The 22,027-nt window shown below is 54.6% G+C and overlaps 1 protein-coding gene across 9 annotated transcripts; it reads right to left on the bottom strand.

Annotated features, from left to right (window-relative positions):
* Positions 1-125: 125 nt before the first annotated feature.
* On the bottom strand, positions 126-16,089 carry LRRC61 (leucine rich repeat containing 61). 9 transcript variants are annotated; one of them, XM_053671857.1, is made up of 5 exons: positions 15,020-16,076; positions 14,396-14,437; positions 12,634-12,772; positions 12,090-12,265; positions 126-1,663 (listed from the first exon to the last, which is right to left on the bottom strand). In XM_053671857.1, the coding sequence occupies exon 5, from the start codon at positions 1,497-1,499 to the stop codon at positions 714-716; it is 786 nt and encodes a 261-aa protein (XP_053527832.1). In that variant the 5' UTR covers positions 1,500-1,663; positions 12,090-12,265; positions 12,634-12,772; positions 14,396-14,437; positions 15,020-16,076; the 3' UTR covers positions 126-713. The 9 variants fall into 9 exon arrangements, 8 of the variants coding, with proteins under 8 accessions (XP_053527832.1, XP_036983240.2, XP_053527826.1 ...); XM_053671851.1 differs by lacking the exon at positions 126-1,663 and adding an exon at positions 5,701-10,225 and having other exon boundaries at positions 15,020-16,071; XM_053671854.1 differs by lacking the exons at positions 126-1,663; positions 15,020-16,076 and adding exons at positions 5,701-10,225; positions 14,871-14,889.
* Positions 16,090-22,027: the final 5,938 nt, after the last annotated feature.

The following is a 22,027-nucleotide window of genomic DNA, read 5'->3' as shown; positions in this document are numbered from 1 at the left end:
GGGACACCCAGGATGGGGACGGGGGCCTTGTGTGTGCCCCTCCTTCCTGCAGGAGAGACCAGAGGTGGTGGGGACCCCGTCTTGCTTTCAGAGCTCATGCCCATATGAAACGACAGACCACGATGCAAATTAAGACAGAACCTTTACTAGGCATCAGCGTGGGTGAAAGCGGCCAGGAAGGCTCCAGGGAGATACGGGCCTGGGGGCCAGGGCAGAGGGTTGTCTGGGCGGGCAGGCTGGGGGCGGGGGCACGCCAGCTCCCCGCCCCGTGCCCTGCTCACGCCCTGCTCTGGGACCACTGGGACGGGAAGCAGGCCACCCTGCTTCTGCCGCCTCCAACCCGAGGACGAAGCGGCTTTCTCCCACTAAGTCTTAGGCCCGAGCAGCCAGGAGTGGCAGACGAAGGCCTGGGGCCTCGAGCCCAGGCCCACGGCCCAGGGGGAAGGACAGCCTCACACGGTGCCACTGCCCAAGGAGGGCCCCACGCCTGCCCGAGGCACTGGGGGGGGCAAGTGCCTGGAGAACAGGGCAGAACTGTCCTGAGGTGGGAGTGGGGGGCAGGGGTCTGCCCTTAGGGGAAGGGGTGAATGAACGGCCCGGCTGCGGGGACGGTGAGGACGAGTGCAGAGGCAGGAGGGGAGATGCGGGCAGCTAGGCCACCCTGCCCAGGCCCCACGGCCACGCGCCAGGCTGTCCCAGGCCACGGGGCACATTCAGAAGACAAAGGACGAGGACGAGGCCGAGCCCGCAGAGCTGAGCGCCCGCTCGGCCCGAGCCAGGCTGTCCTCGGCCTGGCGGTCCAGGCCGTGGCACTCCTGCAGGGTGTCCTGGAACTGCCGGCAGGCCTCCTCCAGGATGGAGCTGCTGTGGGGGGGCTGGGGCTCCCAGTACCCTGGCCGCACCCAGGGCTGGGCCTCGGCGGTGCTGGGGCCCGGGCTGGAGCTGGGCCGCAAGGGGCCGTCCAGGTCCCGGCACAGCTGGTAGAATTCACTGCCGCGCCCGGTCACACGCTCACCGTCGATGACCTTCAGGCCCGGCAGCAGCTCTCGGACCGAGGCCGGGTAGGAGGGGCTGGCACAGAGCGGGTTGCTGAGCCGGGCCAAAGGGTCCCGGAGCCGAAGGCACTCGAGGCCCCGCAGCCCGGCCAGACACTGCAGCCGGCCCGGGGCGGCCAGCAGGTTGCCGGAGGCATCGAGCCTCTGCAGGTTCTCGCAGGCAGCCAGCGGCTCCAGCCCCGTCAGCTGGTTGTTGGCCACGTTGAGGACGGTCAGCTGGCTCAGGGAGGCCAGGGGGCCCAGCTGGGTGAGCGCGTTGCCCGACAGGTCCAGCCACTCGAGACCCAGGCACTCGCCCAGGCAGCCCAGGTCCACCAGCCCCAGGCCGCGCAGCCTCAGCAGCAGGATGGACTCCAGGGCAAACTCCCCCGAGCGTGACTTGAGCAGCTGGGGCGTGATGCGCGGCCCCTCGGCCTCTCCTGGCTTCTCCCCCTGAGGCTCCATGAGGCGAAGGCGGTCCAGGTGGCCTGGGCCTCCACAGTCTGTCACAGGGACACGGGCATCACTGGGGTCGGCCGGCTGTCCAACCCAAGAAAGGCACTCGCAGCCCCAACTGCGCTGGGGCCAGTGCCAGTTTCCGCCGCCCCTGCTCAAGGGCCAGCAGGTCCCTGAGGAGAGACAGTTAAACAGTAAGCAGGCCCCTCCTACATACCTCTTCGACTCTAAAGCAGGTGACAGTGCCAGCTACGCAGCCCCTACCACCAGGGCCAGAAAGCCCCGTGGCCCAGCAGGACCTGAGGACCCCAGGCCCAGCTGCCGGGGCACAACAGATCCCCTGAGGGAGGTGCGCCGGGCCCAGCCCCCACCCAAGGACCCCCTCACTCAGCTCCTGTGCCCTGCTGGTCTGTGTTCGGCCCAGTGTTCCCAATTCCTCCCTTCTCCAAACCTGCCCTGGGGCAAAAACCCATACTTCCATTTTTTCCATAACCACTCATGAACTCTCCTTAGTTTTGAGGGTTTTTTTTTACCCATTTAAATATATTTCTGAGTAGGTAACAGGTTCCCACCACCCCCCACTCCCACCAACCAAGAGCCTCGCATATGTAGCCACAAACAGGGATACCTGGGCCTGGCTTCACTCCCTCAAAAATGTTGACACAATGTAAAAAATGTTAAAGTTCAAAATGGTTCCCAGGTCATGCAGCCAATTTGCAGCCTCTGGTCCTTCAGAGGACCGGCCTTCGGTCCCAGGCAGGTGAGGACAGGGCAGCCTGGGGCTGAGAGGCAGCACCGCCGACTCCAGCTCCCCCAACCCCTGCAGGTCCCAACCTGCTCTCTCCTCTGCTGTCAACAGAACAGCATCCACCACTGTTCCAGCTGCAAACATGACATCATTTCCAGAGAAAGCAAGGGGGCTGGAGAGGCGGGGGCCACCCCTCGGGGGGGGCCTTTCAAGTCACCAGTGGCTGTGGGACCACAGGAGCCCAGATGTCAGTGCAGGACCAGCAGGAGGGAGGTGGCCTGGGGGAGGGACACTGCCACCACAAAGGGGCCGTTTCAGCAGAGGAAACACCAGAAGGGGCCTCTGCTCCAAGTGGCAGCTTCCCAGTTCTGCAGGCTCTGGTCAGGCCTGGCAGGGTGACGCCTGCAAAGAACTATGGGACCATTCACTGCTGTGGACAAAACCTGGGACTCCAGTGTCCGAGTCTGCGTTTCTGTGATCAAGGCCACTTTGTGTTTCTCCCTCTCCAAGGAGACCAGGCCCCGAGCTCCTCCCACACCCTTTGCCAGAGAGCTAGGGGACCTCCAAACAGAGCTGACACCCCCACCTCTGAGGAGGTCCCTTCATTTCTCTCTAGCCCCCCTCCAGCCAGCAACACTTCAGCAAGTTCTCATTTGGACCTCATTTCTTTCCGAAAGGGACGGAAGGCATCTGCTAAGTCTTGTTCACTCGCTGAGAACGGGACCTGCTGGGGTTGGTGAGCGGGGAGTGAGGGGGCCACCGTACATCTGGGGAAAACTGCTCCAGCCCAGCGGGTGGGACCTCAGGGGCACTAGACACCTACCAAAAAGGCACTAGCAACTAGCAAGACAAGGTCCCCACTGCAAGCGTGGAGGGAGGTACAGGGGGGAGGGCCCAGCACAACATGCAGGGACCTGTGCGCTGACTGGAAGGAGGGACTCCCGTCTCAAATGCTTGGGAAACAGGTGGGACAGCCTGGGGGCACAAAGACCTCGGGTTTAAGGTGACCATGTGGCATCAGGCCTAGGAGACAGTTGATGCTCTGGGCTGGAAGGATCTAGGCACGACCTGCAGAGGTGCCTGGCGCGAGTGTGTGGCACAGAGGCCGCCCTTCTGGGGGACAAAGGCCTATTTCATTACTCGTAGGCCTCCCTGCAGGAACACGAATGTCCTCCCAGACACGCTCTATTTGAGTGGTGCACAGTGGAGAGGTCAAGGGTAGAAATCAAAAGCAACCTTAGTGAGGGAGAGCGAAGACATGGCTGAGCAACCAGAGGGAGGGGAAACCGGGACTTTCAAGATCAAGACTACGTTTCAAAGCTAAGGCCACAGCAGCCCACAAGGGTGACGGCACGATGTCCCACGGAGCTCGGTGACTGCTTAGATGGACATGCTGGCTGCAAAGGGGGGAAGGATTGAGGGGAGTGGGCAGAGCAAGGCAGAGAGGAGGAGAGAACTGTGTGCCCCCAACCTTAAAGCGGGGAGGGGTGCTGTTCGCAGGGGAGGGAGCCGTGGAGCAGAGAGACCGCGCTGAGGCCAGAAACCCAGAAACGGGGCCTTCCACACTCCCGGGTCCTCTGCCCTCCAACGACAGTCACATGAACGATCACCTCTGCCATTCCAGTCCCATCTTACCGCAAACCTGCACTCCTCGCCCGGGCCCACCCACCCACGCAAGTCCACTGCTGTAAAGCACAGGCCGGCAGCAGGCTCTACGAGAGGGGCAATGGCCCGTTCTCACCCACAGGTCAACATTTCTCTGAATAACAGGAGTCACCCTAGTCCTGTTGTACGAATGAGCCAAGAGGCTCTAGGCCCAACACGTAAGGCTGCACCAATGGCTCGGTCACACAGATGAGACAGTGGCTAGGACACCCTTGACACTCAGCCCTGGGGGAGGCCCACCTGCCTGTGCAGTCAGCGTTTGCTGTCAGTCTACCTACCTGGGAACTGGGCCAGAAAATGATCCCCAGGAGTCAGCCAGGATGGGGCTCAGTGCCGGGGAGAAACGGTTCGGCCCCCAACAGCTGCGGTGGACAGTCACCTGGCCGTTATCAGTGGACTGGGGACCTTTCTTCTGCCCCAAGTCCTCCGGGTCCCAGTCTAGAGTAGGGCTCCTCAATCCTGAGCTACTGACACTTGGAGCTGGGTAAGCCTTGTTGTGGGGACCACCTTGTGCATCACAAGGGGTTGGGCAACATCCATTTCTACCCACAAGCTGTGACACCCAGCAAATCACCAGACATTGCTGTATGTGCCCCCACTGAAAACCACTGCTGCCCCCACACTTTCAGCTGCTATGCTTTTTTTTTAATTTGTTGAAAGTAATATTTTTTCCCTTTTTATTTTGTGGTTTATTTACACCAATTTTAAGTTGTGATTTTTTTGTTAAAGATTTTATTTATTTTGAGAGAGAGGGGGAGGGAGGGAGAAAGAGAGGGAGAGAAACGATGTGTGGGAGATACTTTAATTGATTGCCTCTCACACGCCCCCTCCTGGGGACCTGGCCCCCAACCCAGGCACATGCCCTGACTGGAAATCGAAGCACAGACCTTTCCATCTGCAGGCTGGAACTCAATCCACTGAGCCACAGCAGCCAGGGCTCGGCTGCTACGCTTCTGTCTCAGCCTCTTTCACCCCCTGCCCGGCTCCCACCCCCTGCCCCTCCACCCCAGCCTCCCCCTCTCCGAGAACACCAGAGCCAGTCCACTGATGCCAAACAGCACAGGACGGCGCGTCTCTGGAGAACAGCCTCAGGTAACGTGAACGCATGTCACAGTCCTGCCCGCCACCTGACCCACGGAACCACAACTTGGGAGGACCCAGGGTCTTAAGACACCCTCAGGGGGTTCTCATTAAAGGCTGAGCCACGCGAACATTTAAGGAACGGAGGGAGGCAGAGGTCAAGGGCTGGGTCCAAGGCCATGCCCTGACCTTACTACCCAAATGCCCTTGATGGAGTCAGCATTGTGAGGAGTGCGGCCACAGTCCCGGCGGCTCACCCAGACAGACCCCGGATCACGGAGAAGCCTGTGGGCACATGCCCCCAGCAGCTGGCAGGGAGCACACGGGGCCTAAGCATTTTGGGGGCCAGACTCTAATTCCAGTCATGTCACTGCAACCATTCAACGTGATCTTTACAAAGCTTTAGGAAGACGCCGTTACTACACTATTAAAATGAGAGAACATAGCCCAGAACAGGTGGCTCAGTTGCTTGGAGCGTTGTCCCACACACCAGAAGGTTGTGGGTTCAATTTCCAGGCAGCACGGACCTAGGCTGCAGGTTCTATTCCAGGTTGGGGCACGTAGAGGAGGCAACTGATCAAGGTCTCTAAGGTCGATGTTTCTCTTCCTCCCGCCCCCCTTCCCTTCCTCTCTCTAAAAGCAGTAAGAACAGATCCTGAGGTGAGAATTAAAAGAAAATTCAGCACACTAACTAGTCCAGCAGGTACAATCTCAAGATAAAGGAAGTGTGTCAATGTATTAACAGAGGCTGAATAAAAGGATTAAGAGTAGTTCCTCCTGCTTCCTGACATTCTCATGAACTTCCAAACGTCCTGTAGTGAATCGGTCTTATCGACACCTGACAACCCCTCCAGGGGACGTGGTAGGGACAGGTCTCCAGCCCAACAGCCACAGCGCAAGTCAGGCCTTGGGGGCCTCACCCGGCCTCCACCTCCTTGCCCCTCAGAGCCGCCCATCACAGCGGCCAAGCAGCTCGGGAGAGCCAGGTTCAGGTCCTGTGGGTGCAACAGGCCTTCTCCCACCCGAAGTCACCAGCCCGGACCCTGTGTGCTCTGTGCTACGGGAACTCTGGCAATCAGTGACTATGGGTCTGAGACACAGCCTCTTCCGCTTCCAGACAGGGGATTTGCCCTTTGAAAGCAGCCGGGGAGGAGGGGCGGTGTGGGCGTTGCAGGCACCCATACTCAGCCACCAAGAGCCTGGGGAGCGAGGGAGCTCTTTCCAAGACCGCTTTTGCTGTGGGAAGGAAGGCACCGGGCCGCCAGCAGTCTGGAAGCAAACTAGAGGTGAGAACAGGCTGCAGACTCCGTATCTCAGCGTCACTCTCCCTCGCTGGCAGCGCAGTCCTATCAACTGAGAGTTCTCCGGCCACTCCGGGACGGGGATCCAGAGAGAAGCACAGACCCTAAGAAGACTAATGTGCACCTGTGTGCTCGTGCAGACCCTTCCTCTCGAAATGGCTCCTCTAGCTTAGGGGTTCTCTCTTTCCACAGCGAAAACAACTTCAGAAAGAGCTTTCATAGCTCACCCAAGTTCTTGGTTGCTGAGTATGCACCCCACTGAGTACATGTGCCGGTAGCCATCCCGCTTATAAAACTTTACAGCACAAATCACAGTCACTTATGAGCAAGATAAACCTTTTCTATGCACATAGTGCTAGAGATAAATTAAGCAGCCCTGGCCAGGCAGCTCAGTTTTTAAGAGCATCGTCCCATTACGCCAAGGTTACAGGCTCAGTGCCCGGTTAGAACACATGCATGAAGCAACCAATGAATGCATGAACAAGTAGAACAACAAATCAGTGTTTCTCTAAAACCAGTTAAAAATAAATTCAAAATACTTTTTTTAAAATAAATTAAGTATTGGGTAGATGGAAAATGCCACCTCCCTGGAAAAATAAGGCAAACTCCTAAGAGTTGAGAAACTGTCCCCATTCTTCCAAAAAAGGTCTAAGATTCTGGCCACCTCCTGTCTGGTACCCCCGGTGCGACACTCTGCTCTCTCCTTTCACCTACGGCAAAGTCCCTCCAGGAAGATGTGAGGGCGTCAGACCCTAGGGCCAGGCTCCCTGGTCTGCTCCCCGTGGGCCATGTCTCCACCAGGGAGTGTGAGGGGAGAGGGGGTGTAGTTGGGGAAATTTTCCAGGTTGGTCTTCAAGAAGAGGAGATTCTCAACTGTTGCAACTGGGAGAGGGGAGCTGTTCTCCACAATGGTGGGGCTACCCAGGGAGGCCAAGACACTCCCAGAAGAGGCGCTGGTAGCGGGACAGGACAGATAGATGGTGGCCAGTCTTGCCAGGGCTGGCCAGACCTCCTGTCTCTTCTCCCAGTACGCCAGGGGGTCCTCCTGGGCACTGACTGGCTTGTTCTCACGCAGGTACTTCCTGACGATGACTGTGGCCAGGTGGTTCTCAGTGGAGAGCGAGGCTCCGCTCCTCTGGGACGCCAGCAGCCCTACGCTCTCCAGCTGCTCCAGCAAGCTCTTCTCCCTCTGGGCTAGCAGCAAACACCCGGGGCTGCTGCTTCTCTGCACAGGATCCTTGTAGCCCCTCCCCTTAGCCCTGGGGCCCTGGGCTATTCTGCCACTCTGGGTGGTGTCCACACTCATAGCCTTGGGGCTCTGCAGGAAGGGTGAGGGAGGCAAGGAGTATTCGGACACCATAATCTCCTTCACCTTGTAAACGAGAACTTGCATCCAGTGGTCAATGTCGGCCCCCACGGGCAGGATGGCCTCCAGCTGGCCCTTAAATCGGGGGTCCAGCAGAGTTGCGAGCACGAACTCCTCGTGGTGGAAAAGCTCACTGAGCTGGCCGTCTGTGGAGAGCTGCAGAGCCAAGCCCCTGGCAAGCCGGACAGCTGCACCGGTCTCCCCACCACCCTGCCCCTCAAAGTGAGCAGGAACCTGCTCCAGGAAGATGTGCAGGTAGCGCAGCTGTGGTAGCACCTGGCTTAAAGAAGCCTTAGGGGCACTTGCCTCCTGGACTACCATCTGGAAGGGCCGTAGGAGCGTGACCAGGCTGCTTGTCAGGCTCCAAAACGTGGCCGACAGGCCCATCCCAGCCTTCCCCAGCTGGTGCTTCTCGTCATACTCCCTCAGTGGCTGCTGCTGCTCCACCAGCCACTCCATCAGGTGGTAGGCAGACACCCAGTGGTCTGAGAGCTCCCAGAAGGGCTGCTGGGCCGGGAGGCTGCACCGCCGCTGCAACTGGGCAAGGAGCCGCCGGGCCTCCGCGGAGCCTCGGAAATGGCTGCAGATGGCCCTGACTGTGCTCAGGATGATCTGGACGCTGTGATGGTGACACAGAAAGTTTCTCACCACAGAGTTGAGGCAGTGGGCAAAGCAAGGGATGTGGGTGTAGCCCTGCGATGTCACTGCGGGCTCCAGGCTGGGGCAGCCGCTGGACACCAGGAAGCCCGGTCGCAGAGAGCCATGGCCCAGCCACAGTCTGACCTGCTCCCGCAGCTCCCGCTGCCTGTTCTCCACGGTGCTCTCCAGGGGTAGGCCTCGGACCCAGAGCACTGCTTGCTTCCTTACACGCCCTGATACCACCTGGCAGCTACCACGCTGTATCACCCCCCAGTGGGCAGTGATGGCCACATAGTCCTCTGTGACCACCTCCTGGGCCGCCATGCACATGGTGAGGTGGACACGGCTGCCCTCGGCCCGCTGCATCTCCTGCCGTACCTGCTCGCCCATCACCTCGTGGAGCAGAGGCACGGCTTCATCGGAGAAGGCAGCTGGAGACGGCAGACAGTAGTCAGGGTCAGCCTGGGCCATAAACCTTCTGAAGGGCGGGGACGAAAGGAAGGAGAGCGGCAATGCCAAACTGCAGAGTAACTCTGCAATGCTCCGGTTCCAGGCCTGGGAGCGGTGCTGGCTGGGAGCACAGGGGCCCTCTTGATCCCTCGTGACAGCCGCTGGGGGAGCAGTGGGTTCCTCTTTGATGGGAGCAGGCGGAGGTGGTGGAGCCAGTAACAGCTGCTCAGCCCTTCCCAGGGCCAAGTGCCTGTCATTATCTTCTGATGGCGAGCCACTTGGGCAGTGTCCTGAAGATGAGACGCCCTCCTGGACAAGGCTGGGGGCACCTGTGGGCATGCGCTTATGCGTCCCCACTGCCCCTGCCCTGCCTGAGCTGGCTGTAACTGGCCTTCTTTCCCTCGCCAGCCCATGCTTGACGCTGGTGTGACACAGAGTGCAGGTGACATGGCACATGTTCTCACAGCCAGTGGTAAAGAACCGCCTGACATCCAGCGTGAGCTTCTGAGCTCTGGTGTCCTGAGCGCCTGGGGAACACCCTCGAGAAGCCCAGCCCTCGGTCTCTTTTATAGTTCTGACCAGCTTCTTCACGCCGGGTGGCTTCTGGGAGCTCAGCAGCGATGACTTCTTCCCCACACGAGGAAGCAAATGCCTCTTCTTCCACCTTTTGAGGCGTTGCATCTCTCTGTCCAGACAGGCTATGAGGATGTCAGCTTGCCTCATCTCCTCACCCTCACTAGGCTGGCCCACCTCTGACCTGTCCAGACTGGTTGCCTGCACCAGCACTGGGGTGGGAGGGGCCAGGCCAGAGCTGAGCACCGGGTCTCTCGACTTCTTTCCTGCTGGCTGCCTCACCCCTCTCCGTCCACGTGCCTTCTGCTTGGACACCTTCTTCTCAGGCTGCACAGAGGGCTCCTGCCCAAGCACAGACTTCAGGACACATGGTTCAGCATCTCCCTTTGGCTTATTCTGCCCTGAGCTGGCCTGGCTCTTTGCACAGGAGGTAGCTGAATAAAAACCAGGCTTCCACAAGGAGCAGGCTCTTCTCTTCCTGCTACAGATGCGTACGTCCAGGGTACGTTCCTCCTCCTCCAGGAAAAGCTGGTCAGGTGAGGGGATGGAAGAGCCCCTGGGGGGAAGGTGAGGTCTCTTCCTTCGAGGGAGCAGATCCCTCTCATTCCCCTTTTGGGAGCCAGAGCGTGTGATCTTCCTGTGGTCACTGCTGGCCTTCTCCTCTATGTCTACAAACTTAACTTTGACCTCAGTCTCTGGCAGGTCTCCCTGGGCACCCCTGCCACGTCCACAAGAAGTACTGGTAGCTCTGGTGTTGAAGTTGGAGCCAGGAGAAGTCACTGTGGCAGCTGGGCTCTGGGGTCTGGTCATGGGGGAGACAGAGCGTGAGGCTGCACGTCTCTTGGGGAGCTTTTTGATTTTTTCTACTTCCAACATGCTTGGGAACTTGGGGCAATGAGAAGATGGGCCCAGGCTGCAAAGCAAGATAAAAAAAATGTCTCTCAGCTGCCCTACTTGACTTTGGGGTATACTGAGGGGGAAGGCGAGGCCCAGAGGGGAGAGAAGACAGTAGAGGACAAAAGGAGCAGATACTTTATATGAAACTGTCCGAAGACAAAATTCTCAAGACTTCCTTGGCGAGGTCTGCCGTCAACCCCCAGACCCAAAGGAGCAGCCCTCAGCAGAAATCCCCAAAGCCCTGCGCACATCTGCACTTTCTGTGTCCATCTTCTTTGCCAAATTGACTGGTTTCTCTTTTTCCTCTCAATGTTTATTGAGAAGCTAGTGCACACTTGGCAATTCTTCTGAGTGGTAGATAAAGTACACAGCAGGCAAGGCCCATGAGTGCATGCGGATTCCAGGCTGGTAGGAGGGACAGACGTGAATTAAGTGTCACTCAGACGGGTAGAACCAGAGCAGCGGTGAAGGTATGAAAGAGCCGGTGCAAGGCTGGGAGACCCCGGGGGAGGGGACTGACCTCACCAAGGAGTCAGGCGGGTTGCCTCTGGAAGACCTGCAGGCACTAGGCACTGTAAGCACAAGCCAGGAGGGGGCAGAGCCTGCCGTCCTGCATCCACAACACCTGGCTGTACCTGGCACACTGTGGGGGACCAGGAACAGGTCGCATAGCTCAGTGTTCAGAAGTGAGGCAGCCTGAGGCTTCCTGGGTCATCAGATGCCTGGCTCAGACCCCTAGACTTTCCTTCTCTAAAAGTCAATCTCAGGAAGAGAATACAGGATGGGGTAGCTTCTACTGCCAGTGACTCCAGCCCCCCAGTGTCCCTTTGTTCTCCTCTCTGTCACAGAAGCTCCTAAAGGGCTAGTTATACTTTGTCATCCCCCATTCCCCTCAAAACCCTCTCTTCTCTGGCTCTGGCTTCCAACACTTCCAGTCGCTGCTCTTACCAAGGCCCCCAGAGACCCCAGTGGAGTTCTGGGCCACACCTGAAGCACCTGCCCATGGCCTCCATTTGGAAGGCCGTTTCCCTGTGGCCCTGGGAACATTTTCTTGGTTTTCCTTTCACCTGCGCCTCCTCTCCAGTCTGTCAGGTCCATGTTCCTCGGCCTGTCCCTTAATGACATTCCCTGGGGCTCCTTCGTGATGTCTCCTCTCGCTCTGCACCATCTCCCAGGACGGCTGCACCTCCTCCCCGACTGGGACTGCGCTCACGCCAGCTAACTGCCTGGCCTCTCTCTGGCTCCCTGTTCTGCCTACAGCCAACTCAAATGGACATCTGTTCGCCCAGATGCTCAGACCCCTAACCCAGGCATAATCCTTAATTCATTCAGCTCCCTGGGTATTAGGTCAAATTCAGGACTCTCACAAAAAGAGACGTAAGGAAGTAAGAGAAGGACACAGAGAGAAGCAAATGAAAGGGTCCAGTGACCCCAGATGTGTTTCCTTAGGAATCAGAAGGTTCCAAAAAAGAGGGCTTAGGAATCCCACCACAGACTTCAGGAAGGGAGTGGTCTTCCTCTCTTCAGACCAGAACGAGATGTTGGCTAGACGAGACTGTAAATTGCAACCAGTACGCTTGGACACTGAGTGACATTCAATGTTAAGAACCACCGCCAGGGATGGCAGGACTGCCCCTGCAGGTGAAAAGCCCTGAGGAGGCTCGCGTGAGACTCTGCCCGGGGAAGAGTGTGGGCAGCACAACACCGACGGCTCCTTCCTCGGAAGGGCCGAGTGGCAGTGACCTCACACCCATCTTTTGAGAACTCAGTCGGTCCCCGGCACGCTATAGAGGGTCTGAATAAAGATGGAAACAAAACGTAGGACACTGTCCCGGTCCCAGAAGAAGTGCTTTATGATATCAGAACCAGAAGGGACTTACCTCAGTTCTTACTTTAGGACCGAACAAACAGAAACCCAGAGCGGTGACGTGACAGTCAGTGGCAAAGCGGAAGACCAGAGCTGGTGGCACCAGGTCTACAAAAGCAGCCGCAGGCGTCCTTGCTACCAAGAAGGCAGAACCAAGTACTGAAGCCAGGCCCGCACAACCTGCCTTCACTGACGATGGGAGAGAAAAGGGAAGAACCCGGGTGTTAGGGCCACACCAATCCTGCTCTGTTCCCCCATTAGCTGTGTCCTCGCAGTGCGTGTGTATTCTGCAGATACGCTTGACCTATTTGACCAGTTAAGAAACACTCATCAAGTACCTGCCACGAGTCAGCACTGTGCCCTAGGGATGCGGATGGAGAGTAACTGCCTGGCCAGCACGCAGGGCTCAGGATGAGAAGACGCCCTGGCGACAGGCTTATGGCACTGGAGCAAGGCAGGCAGTGGGAGGCACTGTGGATGCCAGGCCTCGGGTTGACCTGGAGGCCACGTGTCTATGACAGTGGAGTTTGGTTTCTGTTTCGTAAGGGGTCACTTACCTGAGGCCACTGCTCTAGGGTCCTTAAAGACTGCCGACAGACTGTCGGATGGGTCTGGCCCCTTGTACGGTCACGGGCTCTGGCAGTGATGGCCCTTCTCTCCCAGTGAAGCACATCAGGAATGGCCACGAGGCTGATGCTGCGGAAAACCAGTGTTGACTTTCAGTGAATATAAAATACAAAACAGAGCCGTGGCTGGACAGCCCAGTGGGTTGGGGCACCGCCCCTTGCACTAAAAGGATGCAGGTTTGATCCCGTCAGAGCACACGCCTGGGACGCGTCTGATGCACGGTCGGAGTGTGTGTAGGAGGTAACCTATCACCGCTCCTCCCTCACATCGACCTTTCTCTCTCCCTGTCTTTCCTTTCCCTCTTTTTTCAAAGTCGATAAACATCTTCTGGTGAAGATTAAATAAACATATATGTAAAATTTAAGAGAAGATCATCCACAAATTCCCATACTTTATTAGTAAGAAGTTACTGTGATATTTCTCCAAACAGATGACAAATGCACATCTGAGGACAACTACAAGACGGAGACTCACAGGCTGCACACGCGCAACCATCAGAGGGCGCTGCACAAGCCCAGCCAGCAGGCTCCACCCTGAGAAGCAGGAGCAGGTAATGGCTCAGGGACAGGACGGGAGGGGCAGCTGTTCAGGAGGCAGTTCTGCTTGGGTTGAGTTGTGGAGGACAAGGAAGGGACACAGAGGGATGCCCTAGTGATCCCCCTTCCTAATGGAGTTCAGTTCTACAGATGTTGACTTTAAGGTTCTTCTGCAACGAATCTTCAGATGTGACAGACACACGGGTCAGGGGATAGAGGTCCGAGCCAAAGACACAGACCCAGGTAAAAGTGTCCTTAGAAACAGGGGAAATGCCGGAGGGAGGAGAGTGGAGGGCGGCTGCCCAGGCAACACCAACACTCTGGGGAGGGTGGAGGATGAGCTAACTTCCAAGATGGCTGACAAGCAAAGGAGGGAGACAGAAAAACATGAAGTGATGTTAGGAAAGCCCAGAGGTTTTTGCAGAAAGGATAGGCAGGGTAAAAGTTCACTTCAGTGGATGAAGAAAGTGAAGCCCAGGGCTGTGCCATGAAAAATGGGAGAGGCAGGTACTTTCAATGTCAGGGGTAGGTGGGGAGGGAGGGTGGGGCTTTGGGATGGGAGGGAAAAGTCTCAGCTGTGTCTCTGAACAGAGAAACTGTGCCCGTGGGAAGAGAGGAGACAGGAAGAACCATAGCAGGAGCTTCCCCAGGGAAGGGATCCCAAGCACCAGTGGTGGGTGGGTTCACCCTGGAGGCAAGAGTCTACTTCTTCTGGCAGAGCAAAGATGGAAAGACGGCCATGGTGGCAGCAAGTCCTTGAGTGTGGATAGGAAAAGGCACAGAGGCAGCGTAGGTTCAGGAGCCTAGATCCCCAAGGGGAAGCCATGTTCTCGGGGAAGCAACGACCTGCGGGCAAGCCTGGGATTGGCGGGGTGTAGGGGGAGGCTCCTCGGATTAGAGACTCTCCTGACCACGCTTACAGGCCTGTTCCCACTTGCGCGGTCAGAAGGAAAGGGGCCGCTTTTCCTTTCCTCTTGTGCCTGCTGCACCCCAGCGTCTTGTGCAGAGCTCCGCCCACCGTAGGCATCTGGTAAATATGCTAGAATTTTCCCTGAGCTTTGACCCTGCCCAGTCTCAAGGGCCCCCCTCCCATCAGCTCCTGCACTGGGGGAGAGGCGGGTGTCTACCCCCAGCTCCAGGATTTCAAAGCACTTACTGGGCCCTAGAGTCCTCGGTCTCTCATCTCCCAGCCGCGCACCTGTGAGGCAATGAACAGGTGGTGAGCAAAAGGATGGGAGGTGAGTGTGGAAGGCAGACTAGAACAAGCCACCGTGTTTTTGCGAGTCTGTCCCACACGCGAATTTGGCTACCGTGCAAATCCTTAGAATGTTCTAAATAATAATCGTGCATCATTCGATTTCACATTATGCAAAACTGACATACGAGATCCGTTTTAAACTACACACCATTCTCACCGGCCGGAAGTAGCATCCTTTGAGCGGATAAAGTCCAGAGCCGGTCTAGGTGGGCCTAAGGCCACCAGCTGTGACCGTTGCGCTAGTAAGCTTCGGGCTCGTCGACAACACAAGAGGGACAACAGCACCCACCTCACAGGCCTGTTAAGGCCTGAATTAACGATATACAGTAACAGAGTAAGTGATGGATACGGGCCGCTGTCCTGTACATCTCACCTGGCGTGTTTTAGTCACCGGAAAAGGAAGGAAGCCCCGGAGGGGGCAGCCCGGTGGGCGGGGCAGGTCTGGGCAAGCTGCCCCCGCCCCTTCGCCCGCCTCCACGTCTTTCTGTTAAGTGGGATCACGGCGCCCTGCCCCCGGCTTACCTCGGGCCAGGGGTTCGGGACGTGGCCAGCCGCACGCTGAGACCGGGCTGGTGAAACTGTGGAACCGGGCGCAGCCCCCGAGGCTGCCGGCAACGCCCCCGCAGCCTGCAACGAAGACCTGTCGCCCGCGCCCACCCACCCCTTGACCGCGGAAAAAGCCACTGGAATGGCCCGGCAAAGCTGGAGGGGCTGCAGCTTCCGGGGCACGCTAGGGGCTACTTCCGGGAGTGACCGACCCCCCCCCCCCAACACCTCCTCCCGCGGAGGGTCCTTTTCCAAGCCGACAGCCAATACCAAGTGCGCAAGTGCGGGCAGCTACGGCCGGAAGTGAAGGCGTCGCACTGTCTCCTCGCCGGAAGTCGCGCCCCGATCTCACCGTTACCAGAATTTCTATTGTACTGTACTGTTGCTAGTTAGTGGTGTGGCCTTGAAGAACGCAGTCACGCGCGTTCCTGGCCGACGGTGGCCTAGTCTTCTTCCTCCACTAATGGGTCCCCAAGGTTCCTTCCACTCAGAGCTCTGCGCCATGAGCGTCTTCCCGAGTGCGACTCAGGTCTCATGCGCACGTGCTGGCAAGAAATGAATCCACTTGGGAGTTCTTCCTGGCTGCAGGACTCACCCAGCATTTCAGCAAACTGGCTCAGGTTGTTTCCAGGGATAAATTTCCACCACCCGGTGTCGCCCCGAAGGTCGGACATTCATGAACGTCTGTGACCGTGTCCACTGCGCGCTCCGGCACCTACCCCCACAAATATCCACGATGCCAAAGGGGCCGCGTCCCCTGAGCTGAGCGGGAAGTGCCTCCCTCTCCCACGGTGGTCCCACCTGGACCCGACTCTGGTCTCACAGGTTACCCTGAGCTTCCTGCCATTCCCAGGGGTGGTCTGTTGTTTCCATCTCCTTCCAGCGCACCCCCCCACCCCCCGCCTCAAGCAAATCGACTCGGGGTCCAATTCATCAGCTTGGGCTAAAACTGGAAGTCCTGCAACAAAAGTATACCATCTTTACACTTTGTCAACGTTATTTTAAATCTCCATTACACAGATGAGGACACAGACTTAGCTGCACAGCGTGTTAAAGGAGTTGAGAGAAGCCGCAGATGATTTCAAGTTGGATTGATACATAGGGGTCCCTGTATAGTGTGGACTCAGAGCTGGTCTCTTCGTACTGCTAACCCAGAGGGATTCTAGATCCAGAGGTGATTTGATTGCAAAACTAGGAGACACGAGATAATAAACAGAAAAAAAACATTGTAGAAGAAGAAAATTCAGTAAAGTAGCTGAGATTAATATTAATATGTAGAAATCAAAATCCTCCACATATGCAAACAACCACCATTTAGCAATATAAAGGGAGAAAACTACATTTTACTAGAAATAGAAAAGATTAAACATCATGGGAAAAGCTTTATAAAAAAATGTACAAAATCAATGTTAAAAAAATGTAAACCTTTACACATCACTAAGGACTACAAAAAGAATACCTGAACAAATAAAAAGGCTTTAACAAATATCATGTTCAGGGTTAGGAAGACTTAATATCTTAAAGATATTAGTTATCTCTAAAGTAATATACAATTTTAATTAAAGTCCAATAACAATTCTAATAAGCTTTTTCCGAATGGAAGTTCAGAAAGAATAATAAGCAAGAATAACTTAGAAAATTTGAACAAAGAGTAGTAATGGTTAGAGGTAGACAGGAACAAATCCTGTAAGATATAAAAATATATGTAGAGCTACTACAGTTGAAACACTGTATACAGGTGCACTGTATTAAAGACTAGATTAGCTCTGGCTGGTGTAGCTCAGTAGAATGAGTGTGGGCCTACAAACCCAAAGGTTGCTGGTTTGATTCCCAGTCAGGGCACATGCCTGGGATGCAGGCCAGGTCCCTAGCAGGGGATGTACGATAGGCAACCACACGTTGATGCTTCTCTCCCTCTCCTTCCCTTCTCTCTAAAAAAAATAAATAAAATCTTAAAAATAAAAGAAAACCCTCTTAATAAATAAATATAAAGACTAAATTAATGTAATGTAATAAGAGGCATAAAAACAAGCCCAGTGTATTTATTTATTTTTTTGAAGATTTTATTTATCTTTAGAGGGGAAGGGAAGTAGAGAGGGAGAGAAACATCAATGTATGGTTGCCTTTCGTGCGTCCCCTGCAGGGAACTGGCCTGCAGGGAACTGGCCTGCAACCCAGGAATGTGCCCTGACTGGGAATCGAACTGCGATTGTCTCCAGTGTATTTTTTTAAAAAATCATGCTAATCCATAGGACACAATAATATGGATAATGAACTTAACGTACCGGTATGAACTGATTTTTCAAGATGTAAAATTCAGTACAAAAAAAAAGGTAAAGAGCAGTGCAGGTTTTATGTGTTTTTAAAAAAGAATACACCTCTATGTAAGTATATGTGAGAATAACTAGTATCTGTTGATTTAAATTATGTATGAGAATGTACATGCTTACTCCTGTTTCTGATGGAGGAATGTTGACGTCTCCAACTATGCGGTCGATCATTGCTCTTTGCAGTTTTTTCCTCACATGTTTTGCTGCACTGTTGCTGGGCACATACATGATAAGGATGGTTACGTCTTCTTGGAGAAGTGGCCCCTTAGCGCGTTTGCTTCTACACACCCAGAACTTCCCTGGAAAGACAAGGACGGTAGCAGTGACTCTGGGAAGGAGCTGGCCTGTTGAGGGGTCCAAGAGGAGACTTTTCATTGTCAACTCGTGTATACCCTTTGAGTTTTATTTCACAGGAATGTCCAACTCTACCCAAACTGCAATTTCAAAATTCTTCCACGTTTACTTTACCTTGAGAACTTGAGAACCAGCATATCTATTCTAGTGCCCAGCCCCCCCTACCCAAAGCTTAGTGTTTTTTACTATAGATTATGTTAGGAACCTTGCCGGGGTCCAGTCTCAGCAGGGTTCAAGGTCCCCAAAGGATGGCCGGCGCAGGCAACAAATGATGAGTCAGACACCCAATTGGATGCCGGAGAACAGCCAGCCTCTGTGGGTCTAACCGAACTCATAGAGTTTGATTTAGGCTTTATTTTTATAGAGATTGTTACATAACATTAAAGGAACAGGTTCATGGCATGATCAGTTAAGCAGAAACAAACAATACAAAGTTAACCAAGAAAAGTACAAGAATTTCCCTAGTTTCAGTTATGTTAAACAAAAGTTGTTTTGACCAGGGGAGCCATTAATCAGACAATTTGAAATAGCTCTATGTACAGAGTTTGAATGTCTTATTGTTTATTAAAGTTCTTAGAATTTGACATGGGGCAAAAGGGTACGCTAGACCGGGCAGAGGTTAAGAAATTCATTATAAGTCCTTTGTGATGTCTAATTTAGCTATCTATCTTTCTGTCTAAAATGTTTCTTTATGTAATATGGATTTTAACTCCTTGGTAATTGTATCTACGTGCTTAGTTTGTAATAGTTAACCAGCTTCTCCTGTTTCTTTGCCTGTCTAATTCTAGTTAACATATATTCCTGTCCAGGGTAGAGGAGGGGCTGTTACTCCATCAACTTTTAGATATTCAGGGGCTACTTCATTAAGGGGGAACTTTGTTCTTTGGCCAAGAAATCATCTTGTACAACTTCATTGGAATTCTGCAGATCATTGGACCTGAAATGCAGGTGTCTAAAAATCCCACCACCTATTAATCTCAACAACAAACGTGTAAAGGGAAGATAGACAGGAAGTCCGGCCACAGTTGCCTCTGCTGTGCAGATGCATCTCATCCGTCCCGACTGTGGCAAGGGATGGCTTGTTGGTCGGCTCCTGACAGAACGTCTGACACCAAACAGAAATACAGATACATAAATAGGCCCCCAGCGTCTTCCATGGCACTTATTTCCCAGGTCCTGTTGCAAATATCAAAGCACTCAGGGTGGTCGTCTTTCTCTTTAGCAAGCTGGACAGGCGTGGTGTCCGTGGTGGGGACAAGAAAAGGCAAAGGACGCCGAGATCCTAGCAGGACAAAACAGGGCATGCGGCTGAAGAGTTAATCTGTAAAAGGAATGTGATTAATAGCAGGCCTTTATTGGCAAGCCAGGCAATTGAGTCCGTGCTCTCAGCTCATATTCACAACATCTGTAAGGCCCACATTATTATTATTATTATTTTATACCAACTTAGCAATAAAACTGAAGCTCGGAAAGATTAGGTAACTTTCACTCAACTGCTAATCAACAGAGCTGAACTTGAACCCAGGCAGCCCAGTTCTCGAGTCTTCACTCCCAACCTGGCAGCTGAGCTGAGCTGCTCTGATCAGGGGAATGATCAGGGAGAGAGACAAAAAAGACAAATGTGCCCTGGCTGGTGTAGCTCAGTGGATTGAGCACGGGCCTGCGAACCAGAGTATCGCGGTTCAATTCCCAGTCAGGGCACGTGCCTGGGTTGCAGGCCAGTTCCCAGCAGGGGACTCAAGAGAGGCAACCACACATTGATGTTTCTCTCCCACTCTTTCTCCTTCCCTTCCCCTCTCTCTAAAAATAAATAAATAAAATATTTTTTTAAAAAAAGCAGTCAGTACCTCAAACTTTAAAAAAAAAAAAAAAGACAAATATGACCCGGGCAGAAAGCAAAAACAGAAATATGTTTGCTGAATCAATGGCTGTGGACCAAGAGCGCAGCTGTTGCTCTCGGTATCGCAATGGATCAAGGTTGCAGCCTCTTCAGTGGACCTTTGGGGCCACACACCCACCCGTTGCCTGAGGCAGAGAACAGGCAGGTAGAGAAATCCACTCTCTACCCTGGCTGGTGTGGCTCAGTGGATTGAGTGCCAGCCTGCAAACCATAGGGTCGCTGGTTTGATTCCCACCTGGGGCCTGGGTTGTGGGCCAGGTTCCCAGTAGGGGGCGTGAGAGAGACAACCATACATTGATGTTTCTCTTCCTCTCTTGCTCACTCCTTTTCCTTCTCTAAAATAAAAAAATTAAATCTATAAAAAGGGAAAAGAAACCACCACCTTCGTGCCCACTCCTCATGCCTGCCAGGTCTTTGTCGGGGTGGGGGGGGGGGCATGCAGAAGGCTGACCTTTTCAGTAGGAAAAAGCTTTGTTGCCATCGTGACCCTTGATCCTGACTGAGGGTAGACAGGGAGCTGGGGGTGGGGGGGTGGGGGTGGTTCTGTGGATTTCTGAGAATATCCATCCCAACCATATCCACCGCCCCCATAGATGATACCTAGAGGATGAGCTCAAGGTTCTACCCGGCTCGGTGTGACGCCAGCGCTCCCTCCCTCACCTGGCAGTCAGCGATCCCCTAAACCTGGGGTGCTTCCATCTCCCCAGGGCATGGTCCAGGTCAGAACTCCAGGCCTGCTGGGAAAGGCACACAGGGCACCTGGCACGCAGGATACCAGCTTCCGCCAGGGTTTCCCAGCCTCTTTTGCAGGGGGTCTGGGTTGATAAACCGATTAAGTTTTTAGCAATCGAGGGGTCAAATCTAGAGTCGTGGTTCCCCATATTGGGGGGACCTGGCCCACCAGGGGACATTTTTCAATGGGCAGAGACCTAAATGGTTGTCACAACTGGGAGCAGGGAGAAGGGTTCCATGAGCACCTGGTGGGTAGAGCTCAGGGTGCTGCCAAGTATCCTGCAATGCTCAGGACAGCGCTCCTGGCCTCCCCTGCCCCCACGAAGAATTATCCAGCGCCGACTGTCAGTGGTGCCGAGGCTGGGAAACTCTGCCTGGGGGGCTTCAAACAGCACAGGAACTTTTGGGAGACATGTTTAAATGCAAAACCTCGGGCCCAGACTGTGACATTCTAGTCCATAGGGTCTGGAGTGGGCACCACGAATCTGCATTTTCCAGCAGCCCAGGTAATTCTAGTACAGGTGGGCCATACCCCACCCTGAGAAATGCCACTGCCTAACCCCAGAAGGCTGATCCCTGGGCAGGGTGGGCCTAATGACCCCCCGACCTCAGGGTGCCTAGGTCCAGCCTGAGATTCTTCCTCAACCCCCGGAGGAGATTCTGTCCTCATCGACCTGGTCCCAGCATTCAATTGGCTTGTTTTGTTCTAAGTGATTCTCATGCAGGTTTGTTCACTTGCAGCGTGGGCTGTGAGCGTAGACTTTGGTCATCTGCCCTCACTATTCTGGTGTCACAAGTCAAGCACAACTGTGGGGGGTTGTCAACTGACTTCCTGGAAACCACGAGGTTTATAAACAAAGGTCGCTTCCAGCACACAGAGGTCATTATCAGAGTGACAGTAACCACCCCCACCAATTTCACCCCCCTCCACAGCCCCACTGTTATCAATGACCCTATTTCTGATCCAAAATTCATCAAGGGGCCTTGGTCAGGTGCTTCACAAGGAGGGCTATGCTGTGCCATAATCTGTACGTATGTACCCATCGCCATTGAGAATCCGGGCTGGCGGGTGTCCCTGATACAGATGGGGACTTGTCAGATCTATCAGAACGCTGAGGTGGGAAGAAAGGTCAGAGAAGGCTGTTGGGAAGCCTGGCCTCAGAGCACCAAGCTGGCAAGACGCCTGGCTCTCTGCCCTTTGGCTTCCACAGGCAGTGCCCGACACCTCTCTGCTGCTCCATGAGCAGTAGCCGTGGTTGCTGTTGTTACATATCCTTGAAGGAAATTTCATCCAGGCTGTGGAACTGTCCCTGCTCCCCGAGAACAGCCGTGTCTGAGGTCACAAAGGCATATGCTTCCCTGGTGGCAAGAACTGGTCTCTGGAGGTTTCCATTCTGCGTGCAGGTGCTGCCCTCTGTCGGCCACCCTGTGTGTGCGCAGCTTAGCTTACATGGGTGGCCAGTCGTCTCCAGGGTCCATCCCTCCTCCAGGCCTCCTCTCCCGAAGCCAACACACTGGTCACCTTAACTCCTAAGCAGACCTTGAATCTGCACACTCATCCCCACCATCTGTCCCCTGGGGCCCTATCGCCAGGCTCCTGTATATTATGCACCGTGCAAAGATTAACCTAGAAATCAAATTAGGGTATGTCCCTCCCTCAGGCTTGCA

The sequence above is a fragment of the Artibeus jamaicensis genome, unplaced genomic scaffold (assembly GCF_021234435.1).
Source record: "Artibeus jamaicensis isolate MK-2021 breed Jamaican fruit bat unplaced genomic scaffold, CSHL_Jam_final contig_718, whole genome shotgun sequence".
Lineage (NCBI taxonomy): Eukaryota > Metazoa > Chordata > Mammalia > Chiroptera > Phyllostomidae > Artibeus > Artibeus jamaicensis.
The sequence above is the reverse complement of the archived record's forward strand: the minus strand, read 5'-3'. Positions and strand labels throughout refer to the sequence as shown.

What these genes read in the sequence shown, in the direction of transcription:
- LRRC61 (XM_053671851.1), bottom strand. Translation starts at nt 10,188, where the DNA reads ATGTTGGAAGTAGAAAAAATCAAAAAGCTCCCCAAGAGACGTGCAGCC.